A 17,267-nucleotide genomic window follows, 5' to 3' on the forward strand; every position below is an offset into this window, starting at 1 on the left:
AGCTCAGCAAAATTTCACATCGCCTAATAATATGACACAGAAAATGAGGAATTATGCTGTTACTTAGAGTAAGAATCAGCTAAGTGTGTAAGAATTTGTACCCTTCGACTATATGAAATACATTATTTGCCTTCATCAGCTCTTTGAACAATAGCACAGTTAAAAATGTGTTTTATTGGAAATTGATATATTTACCTCATTGACAATTACAGTCTCACTCTGGGTTTAAACTATACCATCAATCTCTTTTTCCTTCTTTTTGTTCGTTTGCTTACATTTTGATTTCTGCATGGCTGAACTTTGCCAGGGCAGGCAATGTCATCTGAACATTTCAAATATAACACAAATATTAACACAGTCGTCTCTTGGAAAGATCTCTACCATACAGAGGACAGGAAACCAAGAGACAAGAAATTTTGAAAGGTAACATAGCCCAAGACTGTTTCTCATCTTGCTGTCCAACAGCCAGAATGGCCATATATTTTAATATGCATGTTTTTCACTGAGGTTTGGCCCCAGGACAGAGTTGCCTTTGGTACCAAGTCTATAGGAAGCATCCTTAATTGTCAACGAATACGACTGCTACCATAAATGCCAACTATTTCCTCTGTAAACTAGTTGGGATACTAGGATTACCCATTTCAGCCCTGTCCTTTTACCTCTACATTACTAGAGAAGCCAGAAGAAATACAGAAGTGTTAGTCAATATTTGAGCCCCCTGAGGCACCAGCCTTTTACCGTCTCACTATGTGTGAGAGAATGACAGTAAATTGTGAAGTGAGAGCGCCTCCCTAGCTTGAGGATGCAAATACCATCGGGGTTGGCCAGCTAATGGCTGATCACGGGGGCTGTTGCGACAAAGGAAAAAAAGGTTTTTAAGAGCTTCTAGACACGGAGAGAGATTGCACCTTGGGACTGGCTCCTTCCAAAAGCCCTACTTAGTCTGCTGGGCAAATTTGTTCTCCTCTCTCTCCTGGATTGTTTAGACATCTGCCCCTGGAGATACCAATCAGCTATCTCCTTCCCTTGGCGCCTGCGAGTCTAAGGTGTTTCAAAACAAGGGGAGTTCATACAGAGAGAAATAAGAGTTGAAGCAGTGTCGACCACACATTTCAAGTTGTGACTGGCCAGAACAGCAATATCATATGCAACAACACAGTTAGACACGAGACAGATGGGTCAAGAAGGGGAAAGTCAAATACATATATTTCTGTCCCACCATCAAACACACAAAGAGCTCAGCAGCCCTCCAGGGATCTGATAAATTTATCTCCCCTGTGACAGCTAACAGGGATAAACCTTTCATGTACTGGCAAGTGCTCTTAACACATCTCCTCTGGGTGGAGGGTACGCTCTGAACCCAGTTGTCCCCTGTTTTAACAGGATCCTTTAGGCTCTATTGTAAAACAAATATGTAGCAGTGAGACTCGTAGCCTCATAATCCAGTTGTAAAGAGCCAAGAAAGGTCTGTTAAGGTTTCTGTGCTGCTCTGACTTCGGGCATAAACATTCAGGGGGTGTGGACACATGAACATGAAAACCTCCTGAAATGTGACAGCTGAACTAAAGATGCAGAAGACACCCCTTTGTAACTCACTCCCGGAGCTGTATCCAGTCCTCTTGCCTCCAACCTGACAGACCGCGACACTGACCTTCGCAATTAGCTCACCAAAAAAAGGGTCTTGCAGTAAAATTTTTCTAAGTTTACTCTGTTTCTACAGTCAACTCACTCGTATCCTGTGCTTCACATAAATTATTTTGTGCGTGCAGTAACTAGAAAAAAGGGGAATTATTATTACTTATCTGCTGGACTCATATACATTAGAGTCTTAATCATTGAGAAGGACATTCATTAAAGGTTATGATTTTAAAAAGATGTTTTCCATTTTTTTTCCCATAAGACTATTCTTACTATACTATGAGACTCCTGTATATATTTTGTTTTTCACTGATTGTTCTTTGAGCATGGGAAAATTTTGAGAATGGAAATTTAGAAAACCAGGCTGCAGTACAGCACATCATACCCAAAATTGGTTTAGGTAGCTGCTACTTAATGCCTATGGGGAAAGTCCTGCTGTAGGATAAATAGATGTTTTCTTTTGGTCTCCTTCTGAAAGTTTGATTACTTGAATGAACTTACATAATTTCAATTAAGAGGCAAATTATCAAAATCCAAGTTATGCAGAGCACACTTCAGAAGAACCCTGTGTTTAGGCTGGATTACCCAAAGAGCTGCATGCTTTCCAGAAGCATGTCATACATCTGCACCTTTTGTGTCTATCAAGCAAAGAAAGCTGGACTTATTTCCTACAAATATTTCAGTAGATCAAGTGTCAAAAACCTTAAAAGCAGAATCAAAGCACTTCAATACTCTTCAATTTCACAGAAGAAATAGGAAGAGGGGGAAAAAAACCCACAAAACCATCCTAAAATGAAACCAGACTCTCAAAGTTCTACCTCTTTTTCACACAATTTTAGTAAAATCAGAGAGACAGTATTGTCTATCACTCAAAGGTCTTACGGGACAGATGAGAACAGCAAAGCATCTTTCTTCACACTGTGTGCTCTTGGTGTAAGGATATTGTTGTCAAAATATAGATGTCAGGTGCCAAGCACTTGGAATCAGCTGGCTAATAACATGAACATAACCTGTTTGCCTGGTTCAGGTTGGAATTGTTATCTCCTGCCCCCAGACAGGATCAAAGGATGGACGTGAACTGTCAAATTAGCAGTACAGCAGATGTACTGAGGAGACTGTGCACATTTTTTTCTATGCCCATAAAATACTTCAAGACCTGCAACTAAAGCAGGCTAACAGAGAACTGCTTTTAAATGCCTGAGAGATGATCTGTCTTCCCAGCTTATGATCCCATTAGTGTGCTTCTGCTACTGGGCTGCTCCCCAAAATGTAATCAGGCCTCCAGTCAGCCTCCCATGTTAGAGAACTGTCTGTGAGTGTGCATTACTATGATTACACTGAAAACACATGGTCCATATTGGATCTTCTGGGAATGGCTGCAGGAGAGGTTCATATACAGCAAGCTTAGCTTATGATAAAATTGGCAATCAGATTCCTATAATACCATTAGCTCTTTTTAGAACACAACAACCCCTTCACTATCTGCCCCCAAACATGTCTGGTTTCTTCTTTTTTCAAAAAAACATTAGGCAGATGTTCTATCACAATCTTCAGCCATCTCAGGAGTCTTTTTTTTCCTAATGCCAGCTAGGGTCCTGCCCTGTAGTATCTTCTTCAGTCTGTCCCTTGCTCCCTCAGACCCCATCCTCCTGCACAGCAGCAAATCTCAGCCTCTGGCACACTTTCTGTGACTCACCAGCAACCTTTGTGCTTCTGAGGACAGCTGTGAGTATGCTGCTTTCTTGTCCACAACGTCTGGAAAGTTTCTCTGAGAGTAACATGGTGGTGATCTGAACTGCTTGGAGGTGACCTGCTGGGTATGGCTGGGCTATATCTAAAGTTTTCAATGTTTGCTGATAGCAAGGCTCATTTGCTGGCAAGCCCTCAAATGCAAACAGAGGCATAGAATAGAATCAAAGGATCATTTAGGTTGGAAAAGACTCTTAAGATCATGAAGTCCAACTGTTAACACTACCAAGTCCACCACTAAACCATGTCCCTAAGTCCCATATCTACACATTTTTTAAATACCTCTGGGGATGGTCACTCAACCACTTCCCTGGGCAGCCTGTTCCAGTGCTTAATAACACTTTCAGTGAAGAATTTTTTCCTAATATCCGATCTAAACCTCCCCTGGTGTAACTTGAGGCCGTTTCATCTTGTCCTATGGCTTGTAACTTGGGAGAAGAGACCAATGCCCACCTCACTACAACCTCCTTTCAGGTAGTTGTAGAGAGATAAGGTCTCCCCTCAGCCTCCTCTTCTCCAGGCTAAACACCACCAGCTCCCTCAGCCACTCCTCATAAGACTTATGCTCTAGACACTTCTCTGGGCACACTCAAGCACCTGAAGGGCTTTCCTGTAGTGCGGGGCCCAAAACTGAACACAATATTCAAGGTGCAGCCTCACCAGGGCCAAGTACAGGGGAACAATCACCTCCCTGCTCCTGCTGGCCCCACTATTCCTGATACAAGCCAGGACGCTGTTGACCTTCTTGGCCACCTGGGCACACTGCCGGCTCATGTTCAGCTGGATGTCAGCCAGCACCCCCAGGTCCTTTCCAGCCACTCTTCCCCAAGCCTGTAGTATTGCATGGGATTGTTGTGACCCAAGTGCATAACCCAAGACTTAGCCTTGTTGAATGTCATACAATTGGCCTTGGCCCATGTCCAGATCCCTCTGCAGAACCTTTTTACTCTCAAGCAGGTCAACACTCACAAACAACTTGGCGTCATCTGCAAACTTACTGAGGGTGCACTTGATCCCCTCATCCAGATCATGTATAAAGATATTAAACAAAACTGGCCCCTGGTTCTTGGTCTTAAGCACGATCTTAAACAATCTGTAACACGGTCTTAAACAATCTGTAATACCCCTCTTGTATGTTCAGATATACTTGTACCACACATCAGCAGAAGACTCTGCAACTGCTCCTAGAAATACGTAGTGTAAGAGGAGATGATGGAAGAAATTTTATGCAAGTACAATGAATGCATTTAAATGAAAGACTAAGCTTGCAGTAGCCATCTTAAGAAATTAAACTGACACTTTCTTTACTATAATGTAAATGGTAACTCTATAAAGAATACGCCTAAAAATATTGGCAACTGTACTATCCCATGTATTCTTTTATTTCTTCAGCAATAACTGGAAAAGCAACTTCAGGCTAAAAGAATATCATACTTACTCTTTTCCTAGAAATCTTCCTGAAATGTATGACCCTATTCCTGTCAGCCAAACTGTCACTAGGGTTTTTGGCACAATGCGTCATCTTCTGTGAAATCTACACACTCTGTAGGTGGCTCCTGCATCATATTTCTAACATCAGCCAACATTGTCCTTGCACAGCTCAGGATCCTTCTGTTCTGTTGGACTGTGCTATGAGACATGAATTCCTCTATGAAATTTTTCCAAACACATCTTTTGTCCATTAGTAGTTTGTGTCAGTTGCATTAAAGCTAACTGCAGACTTCTAAGAACTCCAGCAAATGGTCCTATCTGCCTCCCTGTGTCAGGACAGGGGTTCTGTGCTTGTGCCAACTTCATTTACGTCTTGGTTAAGTTGGTGTAGCACCACATCTTGAAACCCCCCCATGCATTAAAGAGCAGAGTGATCAGCCAAGCAGGCGGTTAGTGATTTTAACCTGTTCTGTATAAATCTGCTAACAATACCAAAAAGTAGTCCCAAATCTGCCTCTAGCTATGTCTGATTTTTCCGTCCTTACCACAGTGAAGAAGGCAACGTCCATGCTAAATACAACGGGCCAGAGCTGCACGTGCAAAGAGCACAGGAGCTTGTGTTCACCCACCCAAACTCCCCTTCTCACAAAAGATGGCCTTTGACATTCCTCCTACCAGATACAGTCACCTTGCAATGCAGGGACATTTGTGGGAGACAACTACTTGGCATGACCCAAAGGTGTACCGGGGAACGTGCTCAGTGATGAACAAACCCATGCTCGCACTGCTACTATGGCTGTATGATTTGCTTACACATTTGTATAGCCTTATACTCCTACCCCTATTTACAAGGGGTACAGAGGTGAAGAGATGTGAATGTCTTAGAATAGAATCATAGAATCATTTAGGTTGGAAAGACCCTTAAGATCGAGTTCAGCTATAAATCTAACACTGCCAAGTCCTCCACTAAACCATGTCCTTAAATGCCACGTCTATACCTCATTTAAATACCTCCAGGGATGGTCACTCAGCCATTTCCCTGGTCAGCCTGTTCCAGTGCTTGGTAACCCTTTCAGTGAAGAAATTTTTCCTCCAATCAACAACCAAAGTCTTACAACAAGCCAGGGCTGGAGCCACAAATGAAACTGAGGCATCCTGATGCCGGCCACGTCCTCATCGCTGGATTATGGTGCTAGAGAGCCTTCTTGTTTGGGTGTGTGCAAGAGGGTTCGCTACACCTCTGAGCTGTGACTTCAGAGCCTGCCCTCAACTCACATCCAGTCATTTAAAATTAGACTAACACAAATATTTGAGGAGATTTTTGCTCTTGGCATTTTAACTTCTAAGCCTGCCTAGGGAAATGCTTTCTGCAGCCAAATTTATGTAAGATGGTAATCAATGCCTGGATTTATATGCATGCTTTGTCAAGAAGTGTACTAATGGTGAATTGGTAGTATCTGTTCTCTCACCCGCGTGTAGGTTATCCATGTAGATCCACCAAGCCCAGGACTTTGATTCATCTCACATATTCAGTCATTGAATAATGGCCTTTAATTAAAAATATATATCTATCCACTTAACATGTCGGGTAACTAATAAAGACCCTTAGGAGAAGAAGTCTAACTTGCCAGACACAACAGAGTCTAGGGAAACATTCAAAGACAGGATGGATCAAATGACATCTCTAATCAAATGATCATTAGCAGGAGCATTTTGTGTCCTGTTACAGATCCTGACAGATCACTGTCCTTTACCCAGGTAATATGTTCTATTAATCTTATTCAAGAAGCAATGTTTCACAGCAGGCTTTAAAGCCAGGACAGTTCAGAACTTGTCTACTCATAAGTAAAGCACAGCACAGTTATTTGCTAAAGTGATAAGGTGAAATGTTCTAGAGACTGGAAAAGTACAAGAAAACAAGTAAATGCCCTTTTCCACTGTGACATTAACACGAGGCTGCATGTGCCATCATCCCAAGAAGAAGATTCCTAAAAGCCAAGCTTACAGCTCAATTTCATATCATGCATTTCAATGGAAAGTCTGTGGAAAACCACCTACCAAGGAATATATTTCTTCCCTGTACTGTCCTTTGCCCATAAGCTTCCCATGCTCAAAAGCAGCTCTTTCACATCCACTCTTTAACAGCACTGGTGCTGACTCAAGTGCAAAGCAGCACAATCTCATCTATGGATTAAGCTATGATCAAGTCTCTGTGAATACTTAAAAAAATAACCCAGCAAATTGTGGTACTGAGACTGAAGTAACTGCCTCAACAAAGGTTAAATAGGTATCTCACTTCCACTCTTATCTGTTGTCTACTGAGGTGTTGTTCATACGAATGAGCTGAAGCAAGGAAAGGCAGGTTCAGAGCGTTCATGTAATGTGATCAGGCCCACTATAAAATTTACTGTTTGTCAGTACTTGAATATTTCAAGACATAACTCTGAGTCAGAGAAAATCCAATTGTTTTTTAACAAGAGGAAACTATGAGGTCCAACAAGGCCAAGTGCAAGGTCCTGCACCTGGGCTGGGGCAACCCCCAATATCAATACAGGCTGGGGGATGAAGGGATCGAAAGCAGCCCTGCAGAGAAGGACTTGGGGGTACTGGGGGATGAAAAGCTGGACATGAACGAACAATGTTTGCTCGCAGCCCAGAAAGCCAACCGTATCCTGGGCTGCATCAAAAGCAGTGCGGCCAGCAGGCCGAGGGAGGGGATTCTGCCCCTCTACTCCGCTCTGGTGAGACCCCATCTGGAGTACTGCATCCAGCTCTGGAGCCCTCAGCACAGGAGGGACATGGAACTGTCAGAGAGGGTCCAGAGGAGGGACACAAAAATGGTCAGAGGGCTGGAGCACCTCTCCTACGAGGACAAGCTGAGAGAGTTGGGGTTGTTCAGCCTGGAGAAGAGAAGGCTGTGGGGAGACCTTATTGCGGCCTTTCAGTACTTAAAGGGAGACTATAGGAAGGATGGGGGCGACCTCTTTAGCAAGGCCTGTTGTGACAGGACAAGGGGTAATAGTTTTAAACTAAAGGAGGGTAGATTTACAATGGACATAAGGAAAAAATGTTTTATTACGAGGGTGGTGAAACACTAATACAGGTTGCCCGGGCAGGTGGTCAGTGCCCCATCCCTGGAAACATGCAAGATCAGGCTGGACGGGGCTCTGAGCAACCTGATCTAGTTGAAGATGTCCCTGCTCACTGCAGGGGGGTTGGACTAGATGGCCTCTAAAGGTCCCTTCCAACCCAAACCATTCTATGATTCTATGATTCTATCTAAGCTCCTGGTGGTGAATGGTACACCAGGTCCTATTTTGTAGGAGCTTCTGTTTCAGTATAGACCAAACAGAATAGAAAGTAATAAATATTGCAAGTGTCTTTGCATTTATTTGACTTCCAGGATAACAGCACTTCTCTGAACTTTCAACCTGTCCATACTACTAGTGGCTTTACACACTCAGAGTCATATCAAGAATCTGCTTGGCAGCAAGGAGCAGGCACAAAGACAGGAGAGCAAATGCCAAGAAACTTTTCTAGGGTCCCACAGTACCCTTGTGGACTCCAAGAGGTACTGAAAGTTGCTGGACCATACAGAAGGACTAGAGGAAAGGATCTAGGCCTCCAGGATCCTTAAATAAGTAGAAAAGTATATGTAAAGTGGGTCAAACCTTATTGAGCAAAGCTGTCCCCAGCCTCTTGGGAATTACTTTAAATAAAAACAGCAACTCACCCTTTGACCTGGTAAACCAGGGACTCCAGGCTTGCCTTCCGGACCAGCCTCTCCCTTTAAAAGCAAAGTTTTAGAAAGTTAACTGAGTAAGAAAAACTAATGAAATATGTAACCACTTCCGAGCTGGTTTATGCTATCATTACAGCATGGCTACCTAGATAACTCTTACCTGATAATTAAGCTGTCCTGTGAGCAGAAAAGAATAAGAAAACAGGATAGAGAAAAGTGATAATGCCCTGATTAAATACAGAGCACACATCTATATTACATAACTAAAACCAGGTTTACCTAAGTAACACATCTTCACAATGCCATCAATTTTACAAAAACTGATGAACAGTGAAACCAACAAACAATTCAGAAGTGAGGAAACACAGAGTATTTGCAGATGAGGTAGCAGTGACAGTCTGAACTTAGATATGCTGCAGAGTTGGGTTGTAAAATATAACTAGAATAAGCTATAATTAAGTCAAAAGTAAGAATGCTGGAATGTCTAAATTGTTACAAAACTTGTGTTGAAACACAAACACACATACCCAACTCTTATTTTTGATCCATAAAATATTTTAGCCAGGACCTTGTGGCATAAAGCCAACCCGTTTTACAGCAACTGTTCTCTGACCTTCTTTACATGATGGCTTACAAGTTACCAGTGAGTGCCTCTCTGAGATATGCTGAATGCTCATACAGCTCTTCAGGACATTAGGAATAGAAAAACAATCAGGTTCTGCATGACAACAGCCTCGAAGCAAAGTCTGCCTCTGTGCAATGACCGCCCATGTCATGGGTGCCACCTCCATATGTTCAGAGTGGCCACCCACAGCAGGATACCTTCTCTCAGCAGTGAAGAAAACAGGAGGCTGGGGGAACTGTTAAAGTTCTTAGTGCCTGTATAATGCATAAGATTTTTCATGTATGCCTCACACTAGTCTGAGTTTCAGTTTCTGGGAACTGCAAGTGGTGAGAGAAACAACTTACCGGCAGTCCAGGAGGTCCAGGTTGGCCTTGTGGTCCTCGTGGCCCAGGCTCTCCCTACAAAAACATTTATTTTAAAGAAGTGTTAAAAAATCTGTATGAAAAATTATATGGGCATATTACTGATGTTGGCCATTTTACAGGACCTATACCACCCCTTTCCTTGTAGGTGCCAAAGAACCAGTGCAGACACCAGCTGGTTTTCTCCTTAATCCTTCGGCTACTCAGATTATCAGAACTCATTGGACTGCACACAGACTGATCCACCCACGCTCAGCAGGCATTTATCCATAACTGGCTCTTTGTTTTTTCAAAGGTAGTAACTCTACCAAACACACTGAGTTATCCTGGATATTCCAGTAAAACACTGTGGGTTGAGGTTTGGTGGTGGAGAAAAGCAAGTCTGGCAAAACCGGCTTCCACAGGCATTTCACCTGAGGCAACACAGCTGTGAAGGGCTTTGAAGTATCATTTATATGATGCATATCATTATATTAAATAACAGTAAAATACAAATTGCACACCTACAAACACAAAATAAAAAAATAAATATATTTTATTTATACGTAGGACTACAGACTGAAGAAACTGGTGTCTTTTCCCTATTTGAGTGCCGATGTTCAGAGATAAACTCAGCATAAAACTCAAATACAGTTTAACTTTTATATTAACACATCCCTGGACTTAAAGAATTGCGTAGCAGACTCTCTCCAAATCATACTTCTCATTTACGTTAGATTCACTGCACCTGAAAAGGATGTTGCCCTTTTTCCTTTGTTGTTTTTTTTTTCCACTGTAAATAGGAAAACTTGTTTCTTGATGTCCTGACAATGCCTCTACCCGCCTTAGTTCTGAAGCATTATTTTAAAGCAAAATCTAATCTAACAGGCAGTTAAGTACTTAAAAGCATCCTTGAAAAGGAAAAAATAGATATTGAATCTCTCTTACTTGCTCTCCTTTTAGGCCTTCTGTATGCACCTGCAATAAAAATGCAGAGTCATAAAGGAAAAAAAGAGGAAAGACAATGCAGAAGGTGCCAGGGATGTGGTGGATCCCCACCGCACAATTTTCTCCCCTCGCCATTCCCTCAAGACGCACACTAACCGCCACAGCTCCTCAGTTCAGGCTGCAGGCTGAGGCATACTTTCTATTTAAGCAGCTCAGACTGACACAAGGTTTGCTCACTCAGTTTACCTGTGAAGTGATTTGCGTGGCTGTACAGTGAGAAGGGAATTCATGATCTCATTGGTACAAATAAGTCAACAAATTCCCTGGCTCTTGTCTTATTTTAAATTACAAAGTCATCTTGAGTGAAGAAAGCATCATAAAGGCAGCAGGCTAACTTTGGATATGGTGCATGATGCAGACCTTCCTTCGGCTCCTCGATGCAAGCCACCGTGGTTGTGACTGACAGCTGTCAGTCTTCTCAGCCTGTTTTCCACCCACCTCCTGGAACTTTATGTTCGTTTTCAGGTTTTATACATAGCTTTCAAAATCGCTTGGCAACTACTGTCACATCGCTAATTTCACATTTAAGCAGGACAGTAAAAGGCTCTTACCCAACCAGTTTTCTCAGAGCTCTCTCTTTCTCCCTCCTTTGCTTTCTATCACATTCTGGGTAAGGAAATTGCTTCATGCTTTTCTCATGATGACCAAGAATCTTCTCATTCTTGTCTCTAGCAGCCAGTCCTTCTTTGGCACAGTGCTACAGTTAATGTTGCTGGTCTCAATGGCCCTTTAATGCTTTCCACCAATAGTCCAAGAGTGCTGTTTCTTAATTTTAATCCTTTTTTTTTTTTTTTTTTTTTTTAATATATTGGGGTTGCATGGCAATGTTTTGGTAGTGGCGGGGAGTTGCAGGGGTGGCTTCTGTGAGAACCTACTGGAACCTTCCCCTATGTCCAATAGAGCCAAAGCCATCCGGCTCCAAGATGGACACCCCACTGGCCAAGGTTGAGCACATCAGCGATGGTGGTAGCACCTCTGTGTAACATATCTAAGAACGGGAAAAAACTGCTGGGCAACAGCAGCCAGGAGAGAAGAGTGAGAATATGTGAGAGGAACAGCCCTGCAGACACCAAGGTCAGTGAGGAAGGAAGGGGAGGAGGTGCTCCAGGCACTGGGGCAGAGATTCCCCTGGAGCCTGTGGTGAAGACCATGGTGAGGCAGAGTGTCCCCCTGCAGCCCATGGAGGTTAATGGTGGAGCAGATATCCACCTGCAGCCCGTGGAGGACCCCACACCGGAGCAGGGGGATGCCCAAAGGAGGCTGTGACCCCATGGGAAGCCTGTGCTGGAGCAGGCTCCTGGCAGGACCTGTGACCCTGCGGGGGACCCACGCTGGAGCAGTCTGTTCCTGAAGGACTGTGCCCTGTGGAAAGGACATATGGAAAGGAACCACACTGAAGCAGTTCATGAAGACCTGAAGTCTGTGGGAAGGACCCACGTTGGAGAATTTTGTGCAGGACTGTCTCCCATGGGAGGGACCCCACAATGGAGCTGGGGAAGAGCATGGGGAAGAAGGAGGGGCAGAGATAACGTGTGATGAACTGACTGCAACCTCCATTCCCCATCCCCCTGCGCTGCTGCGGGGAGGTAGAGAAACTCGGGAGTGAACGTGTGCCTGGGAAGAAGGGATCATTGGGAGAACAGTGTTTTAAGATTTGGTTTTATTTCTTATTACCCTATTCTGGTTTTGACTAGTAATAAGTTAAATTAATTTCCCTAAGTCAAGTGTGTTTTGCCTGTGATAGTAATTGCTGAGTGATCTCCCTGTCCTCATCTTGACCCACGAGGTTTTCATAGTATTTTTCTCCCCCTCTCCAGCTGAGCAGGGGGAGTGATGGAGCAGCTTGGTGGGCACCTGGCATACAACCAAGGTCAACCCACCACAGAAAGTAGAAGGGTTACTCCCTATCTGCTTTTTTACCAGCCCCTGCAAAACTCAATTCTAGGCCTCTCCTCTGCATACTTTGCAGTAAACCTTCTTTCTCCATTTACTTGGGGATGATCTCTTCATACAGGCAATAGTAACCTCTGGACATCCTTATGTCCCTGCCAGTGATGCCTCTGGGGTCACTGAAGGCATTGCTGAAGGCAAAGGGATGCACAGAGGCACGTAAATCTAGAGCCACAGTAAAGATCAACCCCCCTCTCCTATTTTCTCAGTTTGCTTTTTTATCACTGCTTTCCTGATTTCAGCACATCAGCTCCTAGCTGTCTCATATTCCACTAGGGCTTTTTCAGACATAATGCAAGGAAAGATCATTTCCCCTCATCACAAATTTCCTTTTTCTTCTCCCCTCCCAATTCCCACATCCAGCCTATGACAAAGGCACTCAGTAATTCAAGTCAATTCTGAACTTCCATTTGCTTTTATAAATTTCACAAGCTCTACATTCAAAAGACCACTAGGCACCAACTCAGCAACTGTGCTGGAAACCACACAGTCCTGTCACAGTGCTGCTCTCTCTGATACACCTGAGGCAATGCTTTCATTGCCTCTTCAAGTCCTAATCTTCACATTTCAAAATCTCTCAGAATTGTGGCAGTGCATCTCCTTGTTCGACCCCATCACTTGCCTTCTTCAAAAACCTTCAGTGCCTTAAATTTCATTTGTTTCAAAACAACTTTTATGAACACCTCTCATTTAGTAAAGTCATCCCACCCCCAGCTTCCCCCTTCTCTTCTCATGCAATAACGCCTACAATGTTTGAGAAAGCTACAAAAAAATCTTACCGAAGAGCCAGGCAGTCCTGGAACTCCTGGTTCACCCTGCAGGGAAACACGAAAGAAATGAAAGAACATAACATAACACAGAACACAACATAGCACAACACATAACACAAACCAAAAGCAAACCTCCGAGCATGTTTTCCAGTTGCTGTTGTACATTCTTATTTTCAATACCAGACTGCGATTAATAGATATGAACACGCAATCCCAATTAAGTCTGTTTTCCCTACGTTGCAGATGAATACACTCAGGAACTAGTTGTGTTCTTTGTTACTGTGATGTTACACATTGATTTTAATGACGTTTAGTGATTTAAATGAATGGTGCACTGGATACACCATAACATTAATTTTGAGCTTCAAAAACCTTACAGTTTGTGTATACATACCACACAAATACGTCTCATTGACGCTCAGATCCCTAACATATCTGCAGGATGGATATTTAAGAGCCAAAATGCTTTTGTTAGTTAATAAGCAAAAAATCTTTGCAAAAAAGAAAAAAAAAAGTGAGAAATGGAACCATTTCCCCCAAGTCATTTTATAGAGCAGAATCGTGCTATAAGTGTTTGTAGGACACTGAGATGCTACACCCTTCTTTACACGATTTCTTGCCATGTAGGCTATCAATTTCTTCCAGAACATTTTTTTTTTCCAGCAGTGTCCACTTTTGCATTAGTCTGCACCTAAAGTAAAGGAGGCTTAGTCTTAAAGCACAACAAATAGTGGAAAGACAGTCTATACTATGGCAGAAGGACTGAAAAGACACACATCAGCTGCACTGGAAGGAATGGAGCAAGGAGCTAAACATCTTTTGGAAGCACCAGATTCAGCCACTTCAGAGATATAGATGAACGATTATGAACTCAAGAGGGCTCTCTACTGCACACGTGATGGAGCAAGATCTTGTTGCTTATCACCACAGTGGATGTGTCCTGCTTGTAGGTGCTTCTGAAACCTCACCTATAGCTGTTGAATCTGAGTGGGAAAGTAAGGGGAAATAGAGAGATTTGCTGCTGATCTCTTCATTCTTGGATAAGGCTCAATGCCTTATTTGGAGGAGAAAAGGAGAAAGAAAATCCAGAATTGGGAATGCCTTTCCACTCATGCCAAAGAACTAGGTAGGAAATACCAAAACCACAACATCACCTTTAGCAAAGATGGAAGCATAAGGCTGCCCCGGGAACTCTAACAACTCTGTAAAATAATGAGGTCAAAATTGCTGCTGAGAACAGTGAATAATTATTTCACAGGTAGGAGGGTTGCATTTGCTTGATTGGCACTTTCTGAGTCAATTCTATATCTCCTGGGTCAGAAAACCGGCATCTGCACAAACATATTGACATTTCTACTCACCTTTCTTAGGTGAGGAAGATTTCCTGAGCAAAACCACTCCCTACTTCCTTCTACTCCCACTGTGAGGGTTAAACCAAGAGTAGAGGAGCTATAACCCCACATGATTTAGCACCCACCTATACCCATTTCAGACCGAAGCAACATCAGAAAAGTGGAACGTTTAAATGCATATAAGTTTCACTTATGCACAAATGAGATAAATATTAGGCCAGCAGCCCTGATATATCCATCACTGGGCACCCAAGGAGGAATTAACAGATGTGTGTCCACACCCCTCCCGTGCACCCCATCCCAACTCACCTTTTCTCCTTTGGTCCCACTGGCACCTGGAGGGCCTGGGCTGCCAGCAGGGCCCTATAAACAGGTAAAATGGAGAGAAAAAGCTTTTTTTTACATACTGCAGGTCATCAACTGCAATTCCCTTAAAGTACAGGAGAAACATAAGGCTGCAGGTCTGGGTATCGGTAGCACAGTTATGTCCCATTGCACTGGGGTAGAAGCTAATACAACACACAAGGCTTCTTTGGCTCTGCTGCTAGAGAGGAAGGGGAAAAAGGATGGAGATGCCACAACAGCCACGATAACAGCAATCCAATTTCAGCTGGTTCAGAAGGATTGCAGTTCAGGGAGTACATCAGTGTCAAATACAAAATTTAGGATAAAATTCAGGCATGAAGATTTGCCCGCTGCTAGATGTCTAGACACAAAAAAGGCAAAAATACTTCAGAAAAACCCAACTTCTGTAATAGCGTGTCGCTTGGAGAAATTGTTCCTTGGAAGTAGTAAAAAATCAGCATCCACCTTGCACATCCCTCTGCAATTTCTCACTTCATCCACATTTGCTGCAAGTATAAACCAGTCCCGTAAACAATGTAATGGGCATAGTGAACATAGTTCATTGTGATTCCAGTGCTGCTTTGAGCACGGGAAAACATTTCCATCTTATAAGGATAGTGATAAACACTAACTAGACAAATACTTCTCAGTATAAGGTAAATGGTGGCTGAGGAACCAAGCAGAGGCAAAGCAATGATTAACTGTCAAATCCCCCATGGACAAGCAGGGAAAATTTAATGCAATAATCTTTATCACCTCACAGAGAGGAAGGTGTAGATTTAACAAAGATTAAGATTGCTAATGATGCTATACCTTACCGTCTAAATACAAAAGACATGGAAAGATACGGAAATAAAAATACTTCCCAACAAAATATAGTTGAAACTCCAGCTGCTAAAAGAGCGATAGCAAAGAACTCAGGCAGCAGGAGGCTGCCATGCTTGTAAAGCACATTCGGGTCAGACCCCAGCCACCTCAGCTGTCCTCAGGATTTGATGTGAGGCTCTTCCACCTCTGCAAATGCAAAAACGTGCCTCCAGATGATCCTTTCCAGAGAGGGAAGCAGCAAGAGCTAGTGAATAGGATGCAGACACAGCAGCCTGAGGGCTTCAAGGCTCAAGGGTGGCAATGATTAGCTGCATGGCTTCTGGCAAATCACTTTTTAGCCTCTGCTTCTTACTCTGTCCTCTGTTATTTGGATCAGAAGATCCTTGGGAGTAAAGGATGCCTCTCATTAGGTATTGTGCCATGAGTAATGCAAACAGTCTTGTGGGATCTACAGATAGCAGTTTTAGACAAAGCATTATCTGTCTAATCAGCAGAAATGTACCGGTCCTTTAGACCGTTTCCTGGTTTCATCTTGTCTTAAAAATGTAAATAGTTCCAAGCCTTTCTTATTGAAAACAAATATATTAAATTCAGTTCTCCTCCTTTTACGTTGTGGGAGGGAAAAATAGTTTATAAAAATCAGGCTTAAGCAACTGAATTTTTATATGTACTTCCTTACGTCTTTAATGAAAATTAAGACAAACATCTAACCCATCATGTTTAAAGGACTGGCATTTCCTTTAAGTATATATTGCATTACAATGTAATTCTAAAACCAAAGAAAAAAAAACAAAAAACCCCAAACCTGTGCCAACAAAGATCCTTAGAATAAGAAGTACAAAACCTGCCAGTGCAGCGGGGTCCTGCCGTGACTCAGCAGCCACCAAGAATAAATCTCAGTTTTAAAGTCAAACTTCCACTCGTTCCAAAGAAAAGCCTCCAGGCACTGAGTATTTGCCACATACCTGTCTCCCCTCCACACCTGGCTTTCCAGGGAATCCGTCTAGGCCTTGTTCTCCCTAGAGAAAGAAGGGAAGAAACCACCGTAACTTAAACCTGTGGTGTTTAAGTCACCATTCTGCAAGAGATGTCCGTGTTATCTGCTCCAAGAGTAAGGAATACGGTGAGAAATCCAAGACAGCCCAACAGAGAAAATGGCTGACGTCCCCACATCTGTACCACGAACAGTTGCTGGGAGCCTCCCTCCAATAACAAGGAGATGAACCAAGTGTAGTCAGTAGGAAACCTTTGTTCTCTCTAACTTTGCTAACTGTTGGCACTTGTCTGTCCAGAAAACTTAGCCCCAAATACCTGGGATGTGAATTTAGAGACGAGAAGCGGCTGTGTGCCAGCTTTCCATGTGGGCATCCTTCGCCTGCCTGCTGAGGCGGGTTCATGTAAACCGGACAAAGTGCACGAGAGGAACATCAGCCCGGAATAGCTCTTACAAAAATAATGAATCCACAATCCAGCAACAGCACATTTTTA

General features: G+C 43.1%; 1 protein-coding gene across 3 annotated transcripts in view; it reads right to left on the bottom strand.

The window, feature by feature from the left end:
• Window positions 1-17,267, bottom strand: part of COL22A1 (collagen type XXII alpha 1 chain) — a 262,270-nt gene that overhangs the window by 85,613 nt on the left and 159,390 nt on the right. For all 3 annotated transcript variants that reach the window (XM_075085891.1, XM_075085889.1, XM_075085890.1), the window contains 6 exons: window positions 16,745-16,798; window positions 14,916-14,969; window positions 13,264-13,299; window positions 10,475-10,504; window positions 9,530-9,583; window positions 8,552-8,605 (listed from right to left, as the gene is read on the bottom strand). In XM_075085891.1, the coding sequence (XP_074941992.1) occupies window positions 8,552-8,605; window positions 9,530-9,583; window positions 10,475-10,504; window positions 13,264-13,299; window positions 14,916-14,969; window positions 16,745-16,798 (282 nt within the window). The remainder of the gene's footprint in view (window positions 1-8,551; window positions 8,606-9,529; window positions 9,584-10,474; window positions 10,505-13,263; window positions 13,300-14,915; window positions 14,970-16,744; window positions 16,799-17,267) is intronic.

Source organism: Phalacrocorax aristotelis, chromosome 2, assembly GCF_949628215.1.
Source record: "Phalacrocorax aristotelis chromosome 2, bGulAri2.1, whole genome shotgun sequence".
NCBI classification, from domain to species: Eukaryota; Metazoa; Chordata; class Aves; order Suliformes; family Phalacrocoracidae; genus Phalacrocorax; species Phalacrocorax aristotelis.